This window comes from Anguilla anguilla, chromosome 1 (genome assembly GCF_013347855.1).
Source record: "Anguilla anguilla isolate fAngAng1 chromosome 1, fAngAng1.pri, whole genome shotgun sequence".
Lineage (NCBI taxonomy): Eukaryota > Metazoa > Chordata > Actinopteri > Anguilliformes > Anguillidae > Anguilla > Anguilla anguilla.
The window spans coordinates 74,000,907-74,018,140 of record NC_049201.1 but is presented as its reverse complement, the minus strand read 5'-3'; the positions used below and the strand labels follow the sequence as shown (position 1 = coordinate 74,018,140).

The window sequence follows — 17,234 nt, the reverse complement described above, 5'->3', positions numbered from 1 at the left end:
CTGACCTCTTAAAATAATTCACAGCTAGTGTATATACAAATGCATTTCTTTTTTTATTTCAGCAATTCGTTTCTTGGATAATTACGTAGGAATCATCAGTGACACCAAAATAACATTATTTCCAGCGAGGCAGGGCGGGCCTGAGTGGCCACGCCCGCCATGTTCTATTGTGCAAAGGTTGAGGGTCGCCCCGGCCCGCCCAGGAGGTGGTGGGAGGGGGGGGGGGGGGGCGTCGTCCTGTGCTCTTCCGGGTGGTCTCTCCGGCTGTCCGTCGCGTGCGATCTGGGGTTTGTTGACCAAGCTACTCGGTGCTTCACTGAGGCGCGCGTTGTCCCGGGCCACCCCGCCACGCCTCGCTGAGGGGCGGCGGCCTGCAGTAAAGCTGTGCTGCTCCGGGGTTTTTTTTCGACTGTGGAGGAGGAGTTAGTGCGGTATATCGGCTTTCTGTCACGGGAAAACGGTTTGGGGGGCGGGGGAGGGGGGGTGGGGGGGTGGTGGCGGTGGGGGGTGGGCGGGGGTCACCAACACGGTTTCGGTTGGATCGTGGTCAAAAGGGAGGCTGTGGTTGGGGGGCGGGGCAGGGGGGACAGAATGAGGTAGGACCCCATGCCTGGTGGGCAGGAGTTATCGGGGGGGGGGGGGGGGTGGGGGGGTGGTGCTGTGTTTACTGGGAGGGGTAGATGAGATGGTAGGCCTGGTCCTGCAGGATGCCTGCGTAGGTGTGGATGGCGCCGGTGGTCTCATCATACAGGGCCCTAAGAACCAAACACACACACACACAGAAAATGGCTGATTCAGTAAGAGAGGTTGAGCAATGTCATCCTTAAACCATCATGTAAGCGGTAGTCTGTCAATGTTAGGTTTGGTACATGGTACATGGTATTTCCTAGCAGTGTCTACATTACACTGGTTACAGTGGATACAGCACACATGTGCCAGCTTGTCACAAGATCAGCATGTCAGTGTGAGTGCATAATGGGTTGTGTAAGCACTTAAAATGATCTGATATTCTGCAATGCATTTGAGTTATACACAGATATAGAGAGTGTGCTAGGTAATGTGTCAGCCCAGGTTGATTGGCTTATGGCTGCTCCTGAGAATCTATGGATATGTCCAGCATGACCAGGGCTCTCTTTGAGAAAGACTTCTTGGATAACATGCCAGCCTATGTCTGCATTTGAAATGTACTTTTTTTTCTTTTCTCTGCGCATCGATCGATTCGGTAGAAATGTGCTTTCTGTGGATGTGTATCCATACACATATATAAGGTACCTGTGCACTGCTATGAAATATACAGGATTTATCATTATATTTCCAAAATATTTATAATGTATTGTGGTGTGTTGCGCTTGTGGTCGCCTGTTAGGGTTAGTGCGGGGCTCGGTAGGCCTTACTTGGCCTTCTCCTCCAGCTTCAGGCCCTTGACGGTCTCGATCCAGGTGCCGGCGGTGTCCACGGTCTTGTCCCAGACGTTGCGGATGGTGTCGGTGACGTAGGTCAGGGGGCCGGCCTCCTCGCTCGCCTCGGGGGCGTCGGGTCCGTGGTGCTCAGGCGCGGTTTCGGCGGCTTCCTCCGGGGCCACCTCCTCGGGGGCCGGGGCCTCCGGGGCCTCCTCGGGGACGTCGGGGGCCACCTCCTCGGCGACTGGCGCCTCAGGGGCCTCCTCCGGAGCCTCCTCAGCCTGCCTTGGCATGCGGAATCCCTGGGTCCCTGCGAGGGGGTTGGGGGGGGGGGGGGGGGCATGGCGGGAGCTCACAGTCAGTGTTTATCTCTTATCTCTGTCCCCCCCCCCCCCCCGCATCATGTAAGACAACACTGTCATGCTGCTCTGTGAACCTGCTCTGTTCACCTCTGTCTCTCTCTCATTCTCTCTCTCTCTCTCTCTCTTGCTCTCTATCCTCCCTCCCTCTCTTTCTCTGTCTCTCTACATTTCAACAAGATGGTTGAGCAAGATATTCAACTCGAAGTTCCGTATTGAATAGGCCGATGTGTTACTGCATTAGCCTGAAAACCATGCAAGTTGCTCTTCACGAGCATACAGTGAAAGTAAATATAACTGAAAACTATTGAAACCGTCTCCCTCCCATAACTACTGCATTTCAACTCACGGCTGGCGTTTCATTGTCTGACCGGGGTCTTAGGCTAAGTGTAAATCCCGTCTTAGTGTACATTTGAAACACCAGTTCGGCTAAGAGGCAGGGTGACTTACCGAAGGACAGGAGACCGACGAGCAGAGTGATGACCAGAAGCTTGTTCATGTTGACCAGTGGGATCTGTGAACAAAAAAGCACCAAAGCAATTAGACCGGTGGAGAGAAAATGCCTGCAATCCCCATGGTATCCACTGGGTGTCAGGCTTCCTCTTTTAATAGTCATGTCTGCTTGCATGAGCAGTCTTGTTAGCTTCCAGGGTCCTGTTTGACATGTCTGCCTGGTCAAGCCTGGTTTGCATAATGCAATCATCTGTGAAGTGTTTTTTTTTTTTTTACTGAAAATCTCCTCGAATTCAAGATAAAAATTTTGCACAAAATGGAAACCAAACAGAGTGGTGAAACAGGAGACAAACAGAAAAAAAACCCAAGCTACATTACATGACAGGCATTTAGCAGACACTCTCATCCAGAGCGACTTACACAACTATAGCATCTTGTATCTCTACCTGCTAAGGATAAGAGCACTAGCAAGTATATAACTTTAGACGGGCAGAAATACCACATAATTATTCTCCCTGGCAACGCAATATACTTTGCAAGTATACCTGCTGATGAGACTGTAATAGAAAGATAATTCTCATTGAGCGTTTTAATTACACTAAAGTTCAAAGGCTGTCTTTTTTATAGACCACGCATAAACAAGGAAGACCAATGCACGCAATAATTACTTGCTACATTGCGGAATCCTATTTTGTAGGACTCAATGGGGAAAAAAAACGTGTTAAGTTAGCAAGCTTTGCGCAGAGAAATGTGCGCCATCCATTGAGAAGTCCCCGCTCACATCATTATAAATATCAATACCAGCAGCGCAGCGCTGCAAGATGTGCATGCACTCCTGTTCCCGGCTGTTAGCATTTTTCAAATCAGGCATGAAAGAGCCGGAAGGCTCGTCTGCTTACCGTCTCGTCTTTCCAGAAAACGTGAGCAGTAGTTGGTGAAGAGCACCTGTAACGTGGCCTGTATATATATGACTGTCATGTCGACCTGTCACTCTCCATGCCAAAGTGCACCTCTCTTCAGATAACAATTACCATAGGTTTTTTTTTTTTTTTTTTTTTTTTTTTTTTGAGTTTTAAAATCTGGGTGGAGGGGGTGGGGTGGGGGGGCGCTGGGCGGTTGGGGAGGCTGTTGATATTTTAATTTCCCAGAAGCTTCCCATATGAAAAGAAAAAGTGTAATATACTATATATATACATGAATACAAACATGAATTTTAATATACATACTAATGTTTTTTAATGTATTTATTGCATGTTTTTCCGTCATATATTTACGTATATTGATAATATACTGTGGAAATATATTTAAATATTCAAAAATAATTTTTTTGCATATTTATGAGATGTATTTACATCTATTAAAAAAATATGTGCTTACATATAATACATATATTTTAAACTATATTTAAGTACATGATGTTGATTTATGAATTTCATCCATATAAAATGATACATGTAAATGGATTTTGAATTTTGTGCCATATATTTGAATGTGTTACTTTTCTTTATGGGCTGGTTACCATATTTTACAAAGAAAATTTCATAAACGGTTGAAAAAAAAAAATAATAATGCTCTGTATTTTCCTTAATTTCATCCTCGGTAATTATCTGGATGTCAGTTATTTTATGGGGGGGAGAAGTCCACAGTCCCACAGGCAAGTAGAACAGCTTTTTTTTTTTTTTTAACAGTACATTTCCTTCACTTCACATCTCACAGTCACTTACAGCCTCAATCAGATTATTTCAGTGTTCCTCAGTCTTAGTCCCGATAGGCACGCTATTCATTTTTTAACACCTGATTTTCAGCTAGATCTCAACTGAAAATGCTGAATTTACCATCTCTTCACAATTAATCTGCTAGCAACTAAATGTTGCATGATGTAAATGTGTTGATGGAAGGATGTTATTCCATATTAAAGTGATAATAAAGCAGTTAATGTAGGTTTACTAAATTCCCATTAAACATGTTCAGGGCTGTTTTCTCAATTAACTTCATTCCTTAATGGTTCTGTCCTTAATTGTACAAACAATCAATTAAATTCATTGAAATGTAATAAACAGTTTGGCTGCAAGGTAACGGAAGCACTTTTATCTGTTAAATTATCTTTACCTTTATCCATGTGTTTGCATAGACACCTCACTAGCGATGGCTAATCCAGAAGGGTTTACTGTTAACAGCTCAATCAAGGCTAATTTAGACAAATGAGCAAAGATAGCACACCACCAGGCCCTGGATTGAGAAACGTTGCATTACTTAACTGACACCATGAAGATCAATGTTGATTCATTCAGTCCTAAGTCTAAACTTCTTCAGACACGTCACCCAGTGTACCGGTTAGCACACACACACGCACACACACACACACACACACATAAGCACACACGCACACATGCACACTTACACACACACACACACACACACACACACACACACAAGCACGCGTGCACGCGCACACACACACACAAGCACGCATGTACACACACACACACACACACACACAAGCACGCACGCACACACACACACACAAGCACGCACGCACACACACACACACAAGCACGCACGCACACACACACACACACAAGCACAAGCACACGCACACACACACACACACACACAAGCACTCACGGACGCACACACACACACACACACACACAAACACGCACGCACACATGCACACTTGCACACTTACACACACACACACACATACAAGAACATGCGTATGTACAAACACAATTGTGCAAGTACACATGCACAAACACGCTCACGCACATACATAAGTATAATGAGACTTTTGGAAAAGCAGTGGTCATTACTCCAGTGTTATACTGAAGTCATGAGTACTGGTAATGCATGGATAGATATTGCACAAAGCATTACACTGACATTGTGAGTAACAGTATTGTGTGGTGTGACATTACACATAGCATTACACTGACATTGTGAGTAGCAGTATTGTGTGGTGTGACATTACACATAGCATTATACTGACATTGTGAGTAGCAGTATTGTGTGGTGTGACATTACACATAGCATTATACTGACATTGTGAGTAGCAGTATTGTGTGGTGTGACATTACACATAGCATTATACTGACATTGTGAGTAGCAGTATTGTGTGGTGTGACATTACACATAGCATTACACTGACATTGTGAGTAGCAGTATTGTGTGGTGTGACATTACACATAGCATTACACTGACATTGTGAGTAGCAGTATTGTGTGGTGTGACATTACACATAGCATTATACTGACATTGTGAGTAGCAGTATTGTGTGGTGTGACATTACACATAGCATTACACTGACATTGTGAGTAGCAGTATTGTGTGGTGTGACATTACACATAGCATTACACTGACATTGTGAGTAACAGTATCATGTGCTAAGACATCGCACAATGGCATTACACTGTAGTTGTGTAAAGTGATGCTATGTATGGACAAAATTTGGGGCAGAGCCCGAGAGCTGAGCTTAGAGCCCCACCACTAAGTTCTGGATCAGTTCTATAATAGTTTGTCTTCATAAAATATGTGGACTTTATGTATGTGGTGTTCAGCTGGTCAAGGACACCTTAATGTTTCATAGGTGATTTGGTGATTAGGTAAAAAATCCTGAGGGTTTGCAGACATCTTGTTTCCACCCTGGTCTTACTCCAATAGCCTGTTTGCTCAGGACTGTGTAAACTGCACAATCATATGTCAGCTTGCTTTGCAAATATTCAGAGTTGTGTATCGATTGTGGATTTATAAATGACACTCAGGTCAAAAGAGCAGTGTGTGGTGTGGCGTGGGGTGGGGGGGGATCTTTAAGTTCATTAAAGGGAAATGCATGTATGTGCATATATGTGCATATATGTGATTTCACCCAACTCCCTTACCCTAGAAACCCTCCCCCCTCCTCTCGCGCCCCCTTGCCCGTGTGGCGCTACAAATCCTGCTCCCTGATTGGTGGTTTATGCCCAGGTCATGACCCCCCCCCCCCGCTGGAATCATGACGTGAGCCGGGCGAAAGGACGAGTGCTTTCATGGCGCTTTCACAGCAATCTGCACGAAAAAGAGATACCCCTGTGTGTGTGTGTGTGTGTGTGTGTGTGGAGGGTACAGCATGTACCAGGAATAATCTCTGTCAGCGGGGGGGGAAAAAAAGGATAAAAAAGGGACGTCTTGGAATGTACACGGGTCATGGTGTGAGACGAGCTGGCGTTGGGGGGGGGGGGGTGGGGGGGGGGGGGGGGGGCGGTGCGGTTTTGACCCCTCTTGTCGGCCGGTCTGCAATCGGCAAAGCGGATTGCAAAAAAGGCTGCGAGAGAACTGCCTGCCTGAGAAAAAACGTCTGGACTGAGATTCGCACAGCTGCAGTAAATGGTAAATGGTAAATGGACTGCATTTATATAGCGCTTTTATCCAAAGCGCTTTACAATTGATGCCTCTCATTCGCCAGAGCGAGGGGTTAGGTGTCTTGCTCAAGGACACTTCGACATGCCCAGGGCGGGGTTTGAACCAGCAACCCTCCGACTGCCAGACAATCGGTCTTACCTCCTGAGCTATGTCGCCCCTATAGTAAACTCCCTTCTGTTGCCGTGTTACCCCTAAAGAGTGATATTTTCCACAATACGTGCATAGTCATAGTATGCATACAATATTGCCATAATATGTGCAGAACTGTCATGTGAATTATCATTATCATATTCATTTGTGAAAAAAAATAATTCTAGGCTTAAGCATCTATATACGTTTGCATCTGTGCATTTATGTATGTATGTATGTATGTGCGTATTATGTATATATATATTTATATATATATATATATAGAGAGAGAGAGAGAGAGAGGAAAAAGACTTCATATAATAGGTGTTGCAGTCTTTGAGAAACTGAATTTATTGAATGGAAAACATTCATTGTTTATCTCTAAACTTTGCCCAGATGTGTTTGTTGCAAGGATGAAACACAGAGGCAGTACTGAAGGGTCAGACTGTGCATAGAAAATGTGCATCAAAACTTTACATTACATTTACTAATATTCACATCCATATTTACAATATTTACTGCTAATTCTGACCCAAATCTGTGGCCTTAGTTTTTATCACCTTTATTTTATCACCTCAGCTCAGCTTCACCTCCCTGCCCCCCCCCCCCCCCCCCCCTCCGCTTTCATCATCCTTTCTCTGTATGACAGAACTGTATGACACCACACACTGTGGTGACCATTATCTGGGACAACATTATTTATTGTTCCTGTATCGTTTGTGCAATACCGTGCTACATGTTGCACTATGTAAACAGAATCATATCACTGCTGCCGATGTGTTGTTCGGCCCAACCCATTAAATATTAACTAACTTCCAGGCAGTTAACTTTACTGTTCGATACTGCTGAGCCCCCAAATTATTTATTGGCATGGTTCCTCAAGTGATGGGTAAATAAAATTTTTGGTGCCAGCCTGCACCCGGTGACTCAAATGGTTGGCTCTGTCCCTCCCACTCCCTCAGCCCTCACCCCTACCTCCACCCCCCCCGCCCCCACCCCCAATACCCCGCCCCCCACCCCCCTCGCGCACATCCTGCTAGTCCTCTTAGGAGGGTGTACCTCCTGTGCGCTAATTACACCCTGAGATCAAAGAATGCAATTACCCCGTTGCCAAGGAGGTGTTTTCCAGAAACTTTATTGAAATTGTATAAACACAAATTATATCCTTTTGATGTGCCTTACTGCATTACATACAGGAATATCAAGTACAACTTTTTCTATACATGCGCAGTATTGCATTTGCATTCTTTCGCCTCGCTCTCCATTTGATGTAATAGCGGTCATTCACAACCCTGCATACATTTAGAATGCTAATGCTGCTACTGGCGTGCATAACTGTGTTTTGAGCAGTGCAAGTGCAGTGCACATCTGTCGTTTTTCTCTATTAAGTCAGGGGAGGCTACATAGCTGGAGCTCAGGCGTTTATGGGTAATCATCGCTGTCGACAGAATTTGAAAGCCATTGCGTTAACGGGGTTGGGCGAACTTTGCTGTCCAAAGCGCCGGGCCTGCCTCGCTGCCCCGCCCCTCACTGCCCCTCCGGGGGCAGTACGTTCTTCACGAAGTCCTTGATGGCGGTGACGCCCTGGTCCAGGTAGGTTCCGACATAGGGCCTGGCGTACGTTTCGTACAGACCCAGGCCGGCCATGCGAACTTTGTCCACCAAGGGAGCAAGCTCACCGGCCGCACCCCTGTGCAGCAGAACCCAACACATGTCAATAATAATATTATCATAATAATAATAATAATTATAATTAGTAGTAGTAGTATTAGTAGTAGTCAATAGTAGTTGTAGTAGAGGATCGATTGCAGTGCACTTGGCTGTGAGTTTAAACCCCATGTTTAAACCTCTTGAGCACGGAACTGCAATGCAACTGGAAGAGCTAATCCTAGTTTCACGAATTTGGATATTTGTTCCAGCGGTAATAGAGCCCTGTGCTCCAGAGGTTCAATCTCCAGCTTAAAATCGCACTGCAATTGACCCAGCGTTACTTTGTAAGGGGCAATTCGTAAGCAATGCATGCATGTTTCACCTGTGTCATTTGTCCCAGGTTTCATATTGTGCGCTATAAATCTTTAAAGATCGGGGGTGAAGTGTGACAAATGTAAATGCCTGACAGAAAGAATCCTTTTTACCATTACTGAGCCTTTGATTAATGCAGATGTATTGTTGGAGGGGTTGGGGGGGGGGGGGGGGGGGGGGTGTTAGCAGGACTTACGTGGCAACCTTTACAACGCTCTGGACATGGGGCTTGCCCTGCAGTTCCTCCACGTACTCCTTGGCAGCCTGGCTTTGGGGAAGGTGCTGGGCCAGGGGCTCCAAGGCCTCCTTGGCCCTGATGCCGGCGTATGCTAGCAGCTTGTAGACGGAATCCTTTAAATCAGTGTACTTGTCCACCAGCTCCGTTGACGGCTGGGGCAATTCGCAGACAGATGCAGTCACTGTGAGTGGGGGGGGTGGGGGGGGGGGGGGGGGTGGGGGTGGGGGTGGGGGGGTGGGGGGGGGGGGGGGGGGGGGGTGAGACAGACACAGGCCCTCGTTCATTATTCAGGACTGTCACCACATGGCTGTCCGTGTACAGAGAGTCACCACTTCAAGGAGCTGAATGTACTTGAACAGATGTCGACTGATCTTACTTGGAGCGATTCGTTTTTTTCCAGACCAATATTTATGTATTTTATTAACTGAATACTGGATGACTAATAGTCTGGACTTTTGCCACGGTTTCTCAAATCACTTCTCTAAATATAATAATTAACTGACCACTTGCTTTAAAAGTGATGGTTAGCTGTTGTTCAACCTGGTCAGTTGAATTGTATTAACCACAAAGCGGTGCACAAGATACTCAGCGATTTAGCAAATCCAGGCTTTAACAGCCTCTGGTAATTAGCAGGCCTAGATAAAATTAGACCTTTGATCTGCTGGGAAATATTGAGTAGATAAGAGTTCGCTGAATATTAGTCCTTTTCGCTCTGAATAGCCTGGTTGCCCTTTTTAGAAGGCTGAATGGACAGAGAGCTGCTTTGTAGGCTATCTTTGTGCAATCCCAGTTTCCTTACCTTGGAGAGCGAGGATGACCGCTACCACCAGTTTCCCAGACATCTCTGAAAAATTACAAATCAATAAAAGAATGTGATTTGAAAGAAATCGAGCTTAAAGCCAACTTATGTTATAGGCAAAGGCAATTTGGCTTTTCCAGTCAGAAATCAATACTCACATAAATATTCTCAGAGCATAAATGGAAAAATATTCAATTTGCGCTTGGAAAATATTCTCTTGGAGCCTAAACTGTACTAATTGAAATATGTTTTTGCCCTACCATGCAAAAAACAAAACAGGTCAACAAAAATAGAATGGAAATGCAAAACAAATAAATAAAATTCAATATGGTATTAATACATTTACATTTTACATACATACATTAAGGACAACACATAAAATGAACAAAGTAGTTTTAAATACGGATGCATTTGCCAAAATACCTTTAAGACTGTATATAGATCCCAAGGGTGAACAGCAGCGGACGATGAGGCGGATGTACAAATCGGACGAGCGGGAGGTTTGTCAATGCCACAGTTTGTGTGCTCCGGTTAAATGCACCGTGATATGGGGCGAGCGTAAACAAACGTCACCTTTGAATCGACACCCACAAGCACCCTCTGTTCCTGTCTTACAAACAGACACCGCCGCTGCCACCTACGCGCGCGCGCACACACGCACACGCACACACACATACATGCACACTCACGCACACGCACACACACACATACATGCACACGCGCACACATGTGTTGCGCTTGCGCATACCTGCATACATAGTATGTGCAAAGTCCATTGCATGTCTGGCAAACTCTTTGACCTCCTTTGCATGCCCATATTGTTCTAAGACAAAGTACCAAGACTTGGCAAAGAAAAAGTACATCCACCTCATCGACAATTTTCTCTTGTGTTTTTGCCTCTATACACACACACCCCAAATGCATGCAATGTAGTTTTCAGTGAGCTTTGCGTGTGTGTGTGTGTGTGTGTGCATGCGTCTGTGTGTGTGCCTGCGTCTATGTGTGTGTGTGTGCGTCTGTGTGTGTGTGTGCGTGCATCTGTGTGTGTGTGTGTGCGTGCATCTGTGTGTGCATGCGTCTGTATGTGTGTGTGTGTGTGTGTGTGCATGAAAGAGAGAGAGAAAGAGAGGCATAAAACTAGCATCTGCAAGTGGGGCAGACAATGTGCTTTTATTTGAGATCGTTAGAGATTGTTTTATGTGTGCTTATACGTCTGCATTCAACTGTATACATTTCCAAGAAGCGTTTTGTGTAAATCAGTGCTGTATCACACACGAACGTCTGTGGTTTTGTTTACTTAATATGTGCTCTTGGCTCGTGTGCGAGACGCGTGGTGAAATGTCCAACAGGTCGTCTAAAGACCTCCACGTCCCTGATGTCTGGACAAAGTGTTAGACTTTTGACCTCCTCCATCTCCTCCTGACCCTTGGACTGATTAAGTTTTTTCTGCCACACATATTCTTTATACTCTTTGAAGCTTTTCCCTCACTCCATTAAAATGAGCTGTGGACGGGCAGACACCCAGTTTACTTTATTACTTCTTGACAGAAAAGCCACCTTCTTATAGACCAGAATGACTCTGGCTCTTTAACACTGACAGTACGGTTGGAGCTTGATTTTATGATTTTCGTTCAATTCTTCTCAGATTAATAGCTTTAAAGTCGTATTGCAGACACGTTTCTGTGAACATTCTGAGGGAACTGTGTGTCTTGAACTGCGATGCTTTTTTCCCCGGTCAGATGGATTTGATCCCCAAATAAATGTTCTCCCCCTGTCCTGAGTTTGTTTTATCTAGAAAATGAACTGATCAAATGTTTCTGTCTTTCTCATTGTAATAGTATTTCATCTTTTGCCAGTGCTATTAAGTGGTATGTAAGAGAAAAAGTGATGTTACAGCCATTTCATATGGAACTTGAGCTGAATTTATTACTCTGAATTCAGACACTAAGCAGATGCTGTTATGCAAAACGGCTTACACAGCATATTTTTTTTTATACACCGTTCATTTATACAGATTAATTTTTATTGAAGCAATTTAGCCTCAGTACTTTGCTCAAGGGTACAACAGCAGTGCTTCGACTAGAAATGAAACCTATAACCTGTGCGATACAAGCCCAGTTATGCAACCATTACGCTGTGCCCCAGGGTTCAAACTATGCTCTGGATTCGGGGGGGGGGGGGGGGGGGGTATTTTGACTGCAGACTGGGGGGCCTCAGGTATTTTTGAGGGTGCTCAGGTCTCTGAGATCCACCCCACCCTCCCCCTTAATTGTGACCGAATCATGCTATGCAAACCCATTTTCTCTAAACAATTAATGTGCCAATGCTAATTTTGAGCTAGTCAAGCTTGGTCAGGCAATCTCACCCATCGAAGGGGTGTTCAAAATTGTAGTCCAATTTTAGTTCTAACTGTGCTGGGGAAATATATTTGAATATTTAAAGGCTATTAGAATTGCTTAGTTTATATAAAGGTTATAGTATCCCTCTAAACCTTTTGTTCTTACTTCTTTGGGGGGTGGGGGCAAAGGGTTCAAGCCTGCAACTGTACTTCTTCATCCATTTTGACACTTCAGTATCAAAATAATTTAATTCCGTGTTAGACTGCTTAAATCAACTACCTATGAGCAATTAAATGTTAATGAACAAGATTACAATGGAATGGTATATGAAATATATTTCCCATGTCATATTTTTCTGAGTGCATATTTTGTAAGACACATTATAATTAAGCAATATCCAGAAATTCTTTATTAATCATTTGGATTATTACCCTAGTGGTTCTGATTGCAAATTTAAATGTTGATGTCATGCATTTTTTTTGTCAGACTAAAAAAACAAAAAAACATGTAGAGATATTGAACATCATTGTTGACATTTTTTAATGTGACATAGTTTAGCTTCTTTTCTTTCATCAGGTGGGGGAAAGCAGGAAAGGTTACAGATGGCATCACATTGCAGAAAGTGCTCTTGTGTGGAATCGTACAGGGGATTCGTACACAATCTGACAGGTGTTCGCCACAGCGTCTCCTTACCCTTATTTACCTTCTTCCCTGATTTTCAATGCCCACTCCTGTGTGTAAGGCTGTCCCATCTCTGCAGTGGTTTGAGCGGTGGTTCCATCTGCTGTCTGGCTGTGTGAGAGCAGGGCACCTGCCTGCTGCTGGTGCACACAGCCTGCAGATACCCAGGCAGCCAGAGGGGGCGCCAAAACTGCATGAGAAGGTTCCACATCCTGAGGTTCCAAATGAAAGCCACTCTGTCTGGAGGACACATTCTCGAGCCGTGTGTCGTTCGCGTCACTCCTGGCAACAGCAGCAGCCGGATGTTAAGCTTTACTTTACCTGTGAGGTAACTCATAGACTAAGCCGTTCATTGCCAGCTGATTTGTTTATTTGTTTATTTGATAGGATCTCCATTAGCTGTGCCCTAAAGCACAGCTAGGCTTCCTGGAAAGGAAGCTGATGTCTGCTAACAAGCTGTACTCTTGCTGGACGTATGACAAATAAACTTGGATTTAAGTTCTACACTCTCAAAACAGAAATAGAAAAAAAACTACAGATTTTGTCTAATTTTTTGACACACCTCCATGTCTAGTTAAAGACAACACATTTTTGCAACACATAAAACTATATATTTGTAACACCAAAGTAGTAACTTTAACACAACATCTGTTAAAAGTAACACAAAAGTAGCAACACAAAAAGTGTGTTGCATATTAACATTTTTACTTTTGAGAGAGCACTTTCCCTTTTTTTGCCACAGTATTTTTGATGCAGTATTGCAGCGATTAATGTAGCCCCATGAGTGATGTCCATGTATCGGTGGCAATGTGGCATCAAATCACCAAATTAAAATAAAGTGGAAAAACTCAAAGGGGGTGGAGTAGGGTGCCCAGTTTAATTCATGCAGTGGATTACAACATCAGCAGTGACCTATTGATATTGACCTATTTGACCTTTTTCATCTGACCCATATATTCATCTTTTGTCAAGCGATTTTTTGTAAATCTATATGCCCTTTATATAGACTTACTACTGGAGGAAATATAATAGCGTATGGGTGTGTATCTAAGAACACAGTGATCGGCTGTTTTGCACCAAAATGGATGATGAGGGATATTCTTTCTGACAAAATATAGTGATGGAGTGGAAGGTCAAACTCTAGTGGTTTCCTTGCTGTCTTGTGGTCTGTGGAATCTCAGCTTAAACTTCGTATATGAACTTCTGTGTAGTTCTTCTGTACCGAGAATGGCCCGGTACTGATTGCGACGCAGTACACAAATCAGCCACGCTGAAGTGAGGTGGCGCTGTTGTGCCTCTGATTCTTCATCATTACGAATGGTCTGAAAGGTCTGCTGTCTTGGGTTGAACGCCACTATGAGGACCAGTACTGGCTCCAGCGTTGACTGAGGTTGTCCCAGATGCCGGACGCTGCGCTGGAGACCTGTTCGTTGGCCCACTGGATGTAAGGATCAGCACTGGGTTTAATGTGGTCCTCGTAGTACATCTCCGCATAGCCCTTCAGCATTTCTCCAGCTGCCTGTGCTTTGCTCACTGTGGACCTGTAAGCACAAGAACAGGAACTGCTGTCCACCAGTGTCACAACTGCACAACATTCCCAACAGCCAGCTTGCACATTAACTTCAACATCTCACACACAATTTACCCTGGAGGGTTACAAACAATCACTTGTGCCAAAACACCCTGAGAAGACAAGTATTTCCCAGTTGCCTTTGCATAAGTAAAGCTGACTTCTGAGAGATTAGGACAGTCACCTCAATACAAAAAAAAAAAAGTTAGCTGGGTCACTTGCAAATTACAACTGTTTCTGTTTTACTTAGTGCACAATGCGACCAATTGTATTAGCATTTGTTTTACATGGTATAGTGCAGGGATCTCAAACTCAAATCCTGGAAATCCTGTGTCTGCTGAGTTTTGACGGGTTCCTGCGCTTAAGTTAAGTCTTTGATTGACTAAATGGGCTGTGCACTTTTTTTTTCCAAGGCTGTAAATTGGCTGCTGATCGAAAGGAAATCACAAAAACCAGCAGACTGAGGTTGAGTTTGAGCTCCCCGGTGTAGAGTATGTGTCACCCATCTGCTCCTGCACCCACCACAAAAAACCGGACTCCTCTGACGAGTCATCTTCATCCAGGGGGGCCGACATAGCCATACATGCTATGATAGAGATGAGGGGATAGACAGAGATAGATAGATAGATAGATAGATAGATAGATAGACATAGCGATAGATAGATAGATAGATAGATAGATAGATAGATAGACATAGCGATAGATAGATAGATAGATAGATAGACATAGCGATAGACAGATAAATAGATCGATAGATAGAGAGAGAGAGAGAGAGAGAGAGAGAGAGAATGATGACCTTATATCACACAATTACATCTATATTACATAATTACATCTCATATTTCCATTTGTATATTACAAGTTATATTTATCATTCATACCAATAAAACAATATCAATTGAACTGCAGGGAGAGAAATTCTGATCCAGAAAAGTTATATTCTCATGCACTAATTTTCTTCTTCTACATTATACCAAGCCAAAATGCTACAAATAGACTGACCTATATTCAAAAAAAAAAAAAAACCCCTTCATTGTAATTAAAAAAAAAGTGTAACTAGCAACGTCCAGAACAAATGTTAGCGGAATCTCAGACATTAACTTAAAATCTGTGTGACACGATTCAGAGCCTACACCTTACCTTGAAGCCCTAAGACCAGAGCAAAGAGAACCAGTTTTCCCATTCTTCCTAGCAGAGATACAGGGAAAATTTGAGGAAATAATTTAATAACATATTTACAAATGCACTCTGATACATAGACAACGTGGTAACATTTTACAATTAGGTCACATGAATTGGCATTAACTAATGTCGTTGTTTACTACTAACTACTGAAAACATTCATGTTAACAACGACACTAGTTAATGCCAATTCATATTGGGATTAAAAACAATTCATACATTTGTATGATACTAATTATGAGTTTATCCTATGTTTTGCTAATGTATAAACAATCATGTAACTAATAGATTAGTTAATGTAATTGGTAACTGCTAATGGAACTTCATGCTTAATCTATTTGTGCATCATTAATTCATGTTAACAACTACTCATGCCAATTCATGTGACCTTATTGTGAAGTGCAACCCACAATGCAGTGGAGAAAGGAGAAACAATACCTTTCACTTAGTAGTAGAGCAGTGTTAGTCCTGTCTCGGAGGTTTGGCCGTCAGTAATTTAATTATGAAATTCGGAACAGATCAACCTCTTACCTCTGTGAGGTACACGTGTACATGGTGCACATTGTGAATGAACTCGGGGGTAGTGAGTGGGTGTAATTTTCGATAATGACCTCGGGAGAGGTTCTTGCTATCTGGAAAGCTGACAATTTCACCGAGATCTTTCGTTTGATAAGAAATGTTTGCTACTACACCTTTAGATAGCTCTGATGTAGCACACGCTATTACACCTTCATACCAAATAAGCATGTCAACAGAACCCCCCCCCCCCCCAAATTCCTTCCTTTGACTCATTTCTTTCTATATAACAGTTATTTATTCAAATGTCAGCCCAGCAATCAAGATGGTTTTCCACACCGTTCAGAAGTTCATATTTTACCTGTCATTAAAAAAAAAAATCAGGTTACAGCTGTCAGTCATACAGTGACATCAGTGGAATGTAATGTGTGTGTAATGGGTGATGTGTGGCATATGGCCTGGAAAATTCAGTGATAAGGGGTGACCCTAAAGATTTTCAGAAAGACCCCTTTTTCCTAGTCTGCATCAGCACTGCATTAGTAGCCTACCTGCTGCACATGTCTGTGTTGTATTGGCAATGAGCATTATATGGAGTGGCCTGGGACACATTACAGGTGTATACCGATGAATCTTTAGGGGTCATCACCTTTTGGACCCCAATTGATTAAGTCTCCATTTGGTTAAATTTCAATGGGCACTATGCTGCAGAAAGACAACTATTTACATTTGTGATTTTAGATTAGAGAAACTCAACAGTGCAGCAAAATTCTGTGATAAAACGGCAAGCCATCGCCATTGACAACTGCAGATTATTGTTGGAATGGATAGAGAGCCCAGTGTTTCATTAACAGAAGATAAACAGTGACTTTAACCAGGTAGCTTGTGAAATTTAGGAAGTGTGGCCAACTAGGTTGCTTTTCTTTCTCCCAACATGGAACGAGAGCACCCTAACATCTAAAAGAATAAAGTTATACAAGGTGGTGAATGTTGGGTCTGTGAATGAACCACATACGTCTCCTATACATCACACAAAAATGCTGAAGCATCAGTTTTATTTGACTGTGCAAAAAATCTGAACGTGTGCCAGTGTAGAAAGATTTTTCATTTTGTCTCAGGGGGAGACACACTGCTGGACCACCTAGGCTCAC

General features: G+C 43.5%; 3 protein-coding genes across 4 annotated transcripts; all 3 read right to left on the bottom strand.

The window, feature by feature from the left end:
- Positions 1–633: 633 nt before the first annotated feature.
- apoc2 (apolipoprotein C-II) lies at positions 634–4,448 on the bottom strand. 2 transcript variants are annotated; one of them, XM_035422957.1, is made up of 4 exons: positions 4,322–4,448; positions 2,210–2,273; positions 1,395–1,710; positions 634–755 (listed from the first exon to the last, which is right to left on the bottom strand). In XM_035422957.1, the coding sequence occupies exons 2-4, from the start codon at positions 2,256–2,258 to the stop codon at positions 665–667; spliced, it is 456 nt and encodes a 151-aa protein (XP_035278848.1). In that variant the 5' UTR covers positions 2,259–2,273; positions 4,322–4,448; the 3' UTR covers positions 634–664. The 2 variants fall into 2 exon arrangements, with proteins under 2 accessions (XP_035278848.1, XP_035278840.1); XM_035422949.1 differs by lacking the exon at positions 4,322–4,448 and adding an exon at positions 3,112–3,169.
- Positions 4,449–7,858: 3,410 nt separating this feature from the next.
- On the bottom strand, positions 7,859–10,368 carry apoa2 (apolipoprotein A-II). The gene is made up of 4 exons (XM_035422982.1): positions 10,222–10,368; positions 9,799–9,843; positions 8,958–9,180; positions 7,859–8,429 (listed from the first exon to the last, which is right to left on the bottom strand). Exons 2-4 carry the CDS (start codon positions 9,839–9,841, stop codon positions 8,267–8,269), a joined length of 429 nt encoding a protein of 142 aa, XP_035278873.1. The 5' UTR covers positions 9,842–9,843; positions 10,222–10,368; the 3' UTR covers positions 7,859–8,266.
- Positions 10,369–13,676: 3,308 nt separating this feature from the next.
- Positions 13,677–16,141, bottom strand: apoc4 (apolipoprotein C-IV). Its single transcript, XM_035422990.1, has 4 exons — positions 16,009–16,141; positions 15,529–15,576; positions 14,911–14,974; positions 13,677–14,359 (listed from the first exon to the last, which is right to left on the bottom strand). Exons 2-4 carry the CDS (start codon positions 15,569–15,571, stop codon positions 14,173–14,175), a joined length of 294 nt encoding a protein of 97 aa, XP_035278881.1. The 5' UTR covers positions 15,572–15,576; positions 16,009–16,141; the 3' UTR covers positions 13,677–14,172.
- Between the last annotated feature and the right edge of the window lie 1,093 nt (positions 16,142–17,234).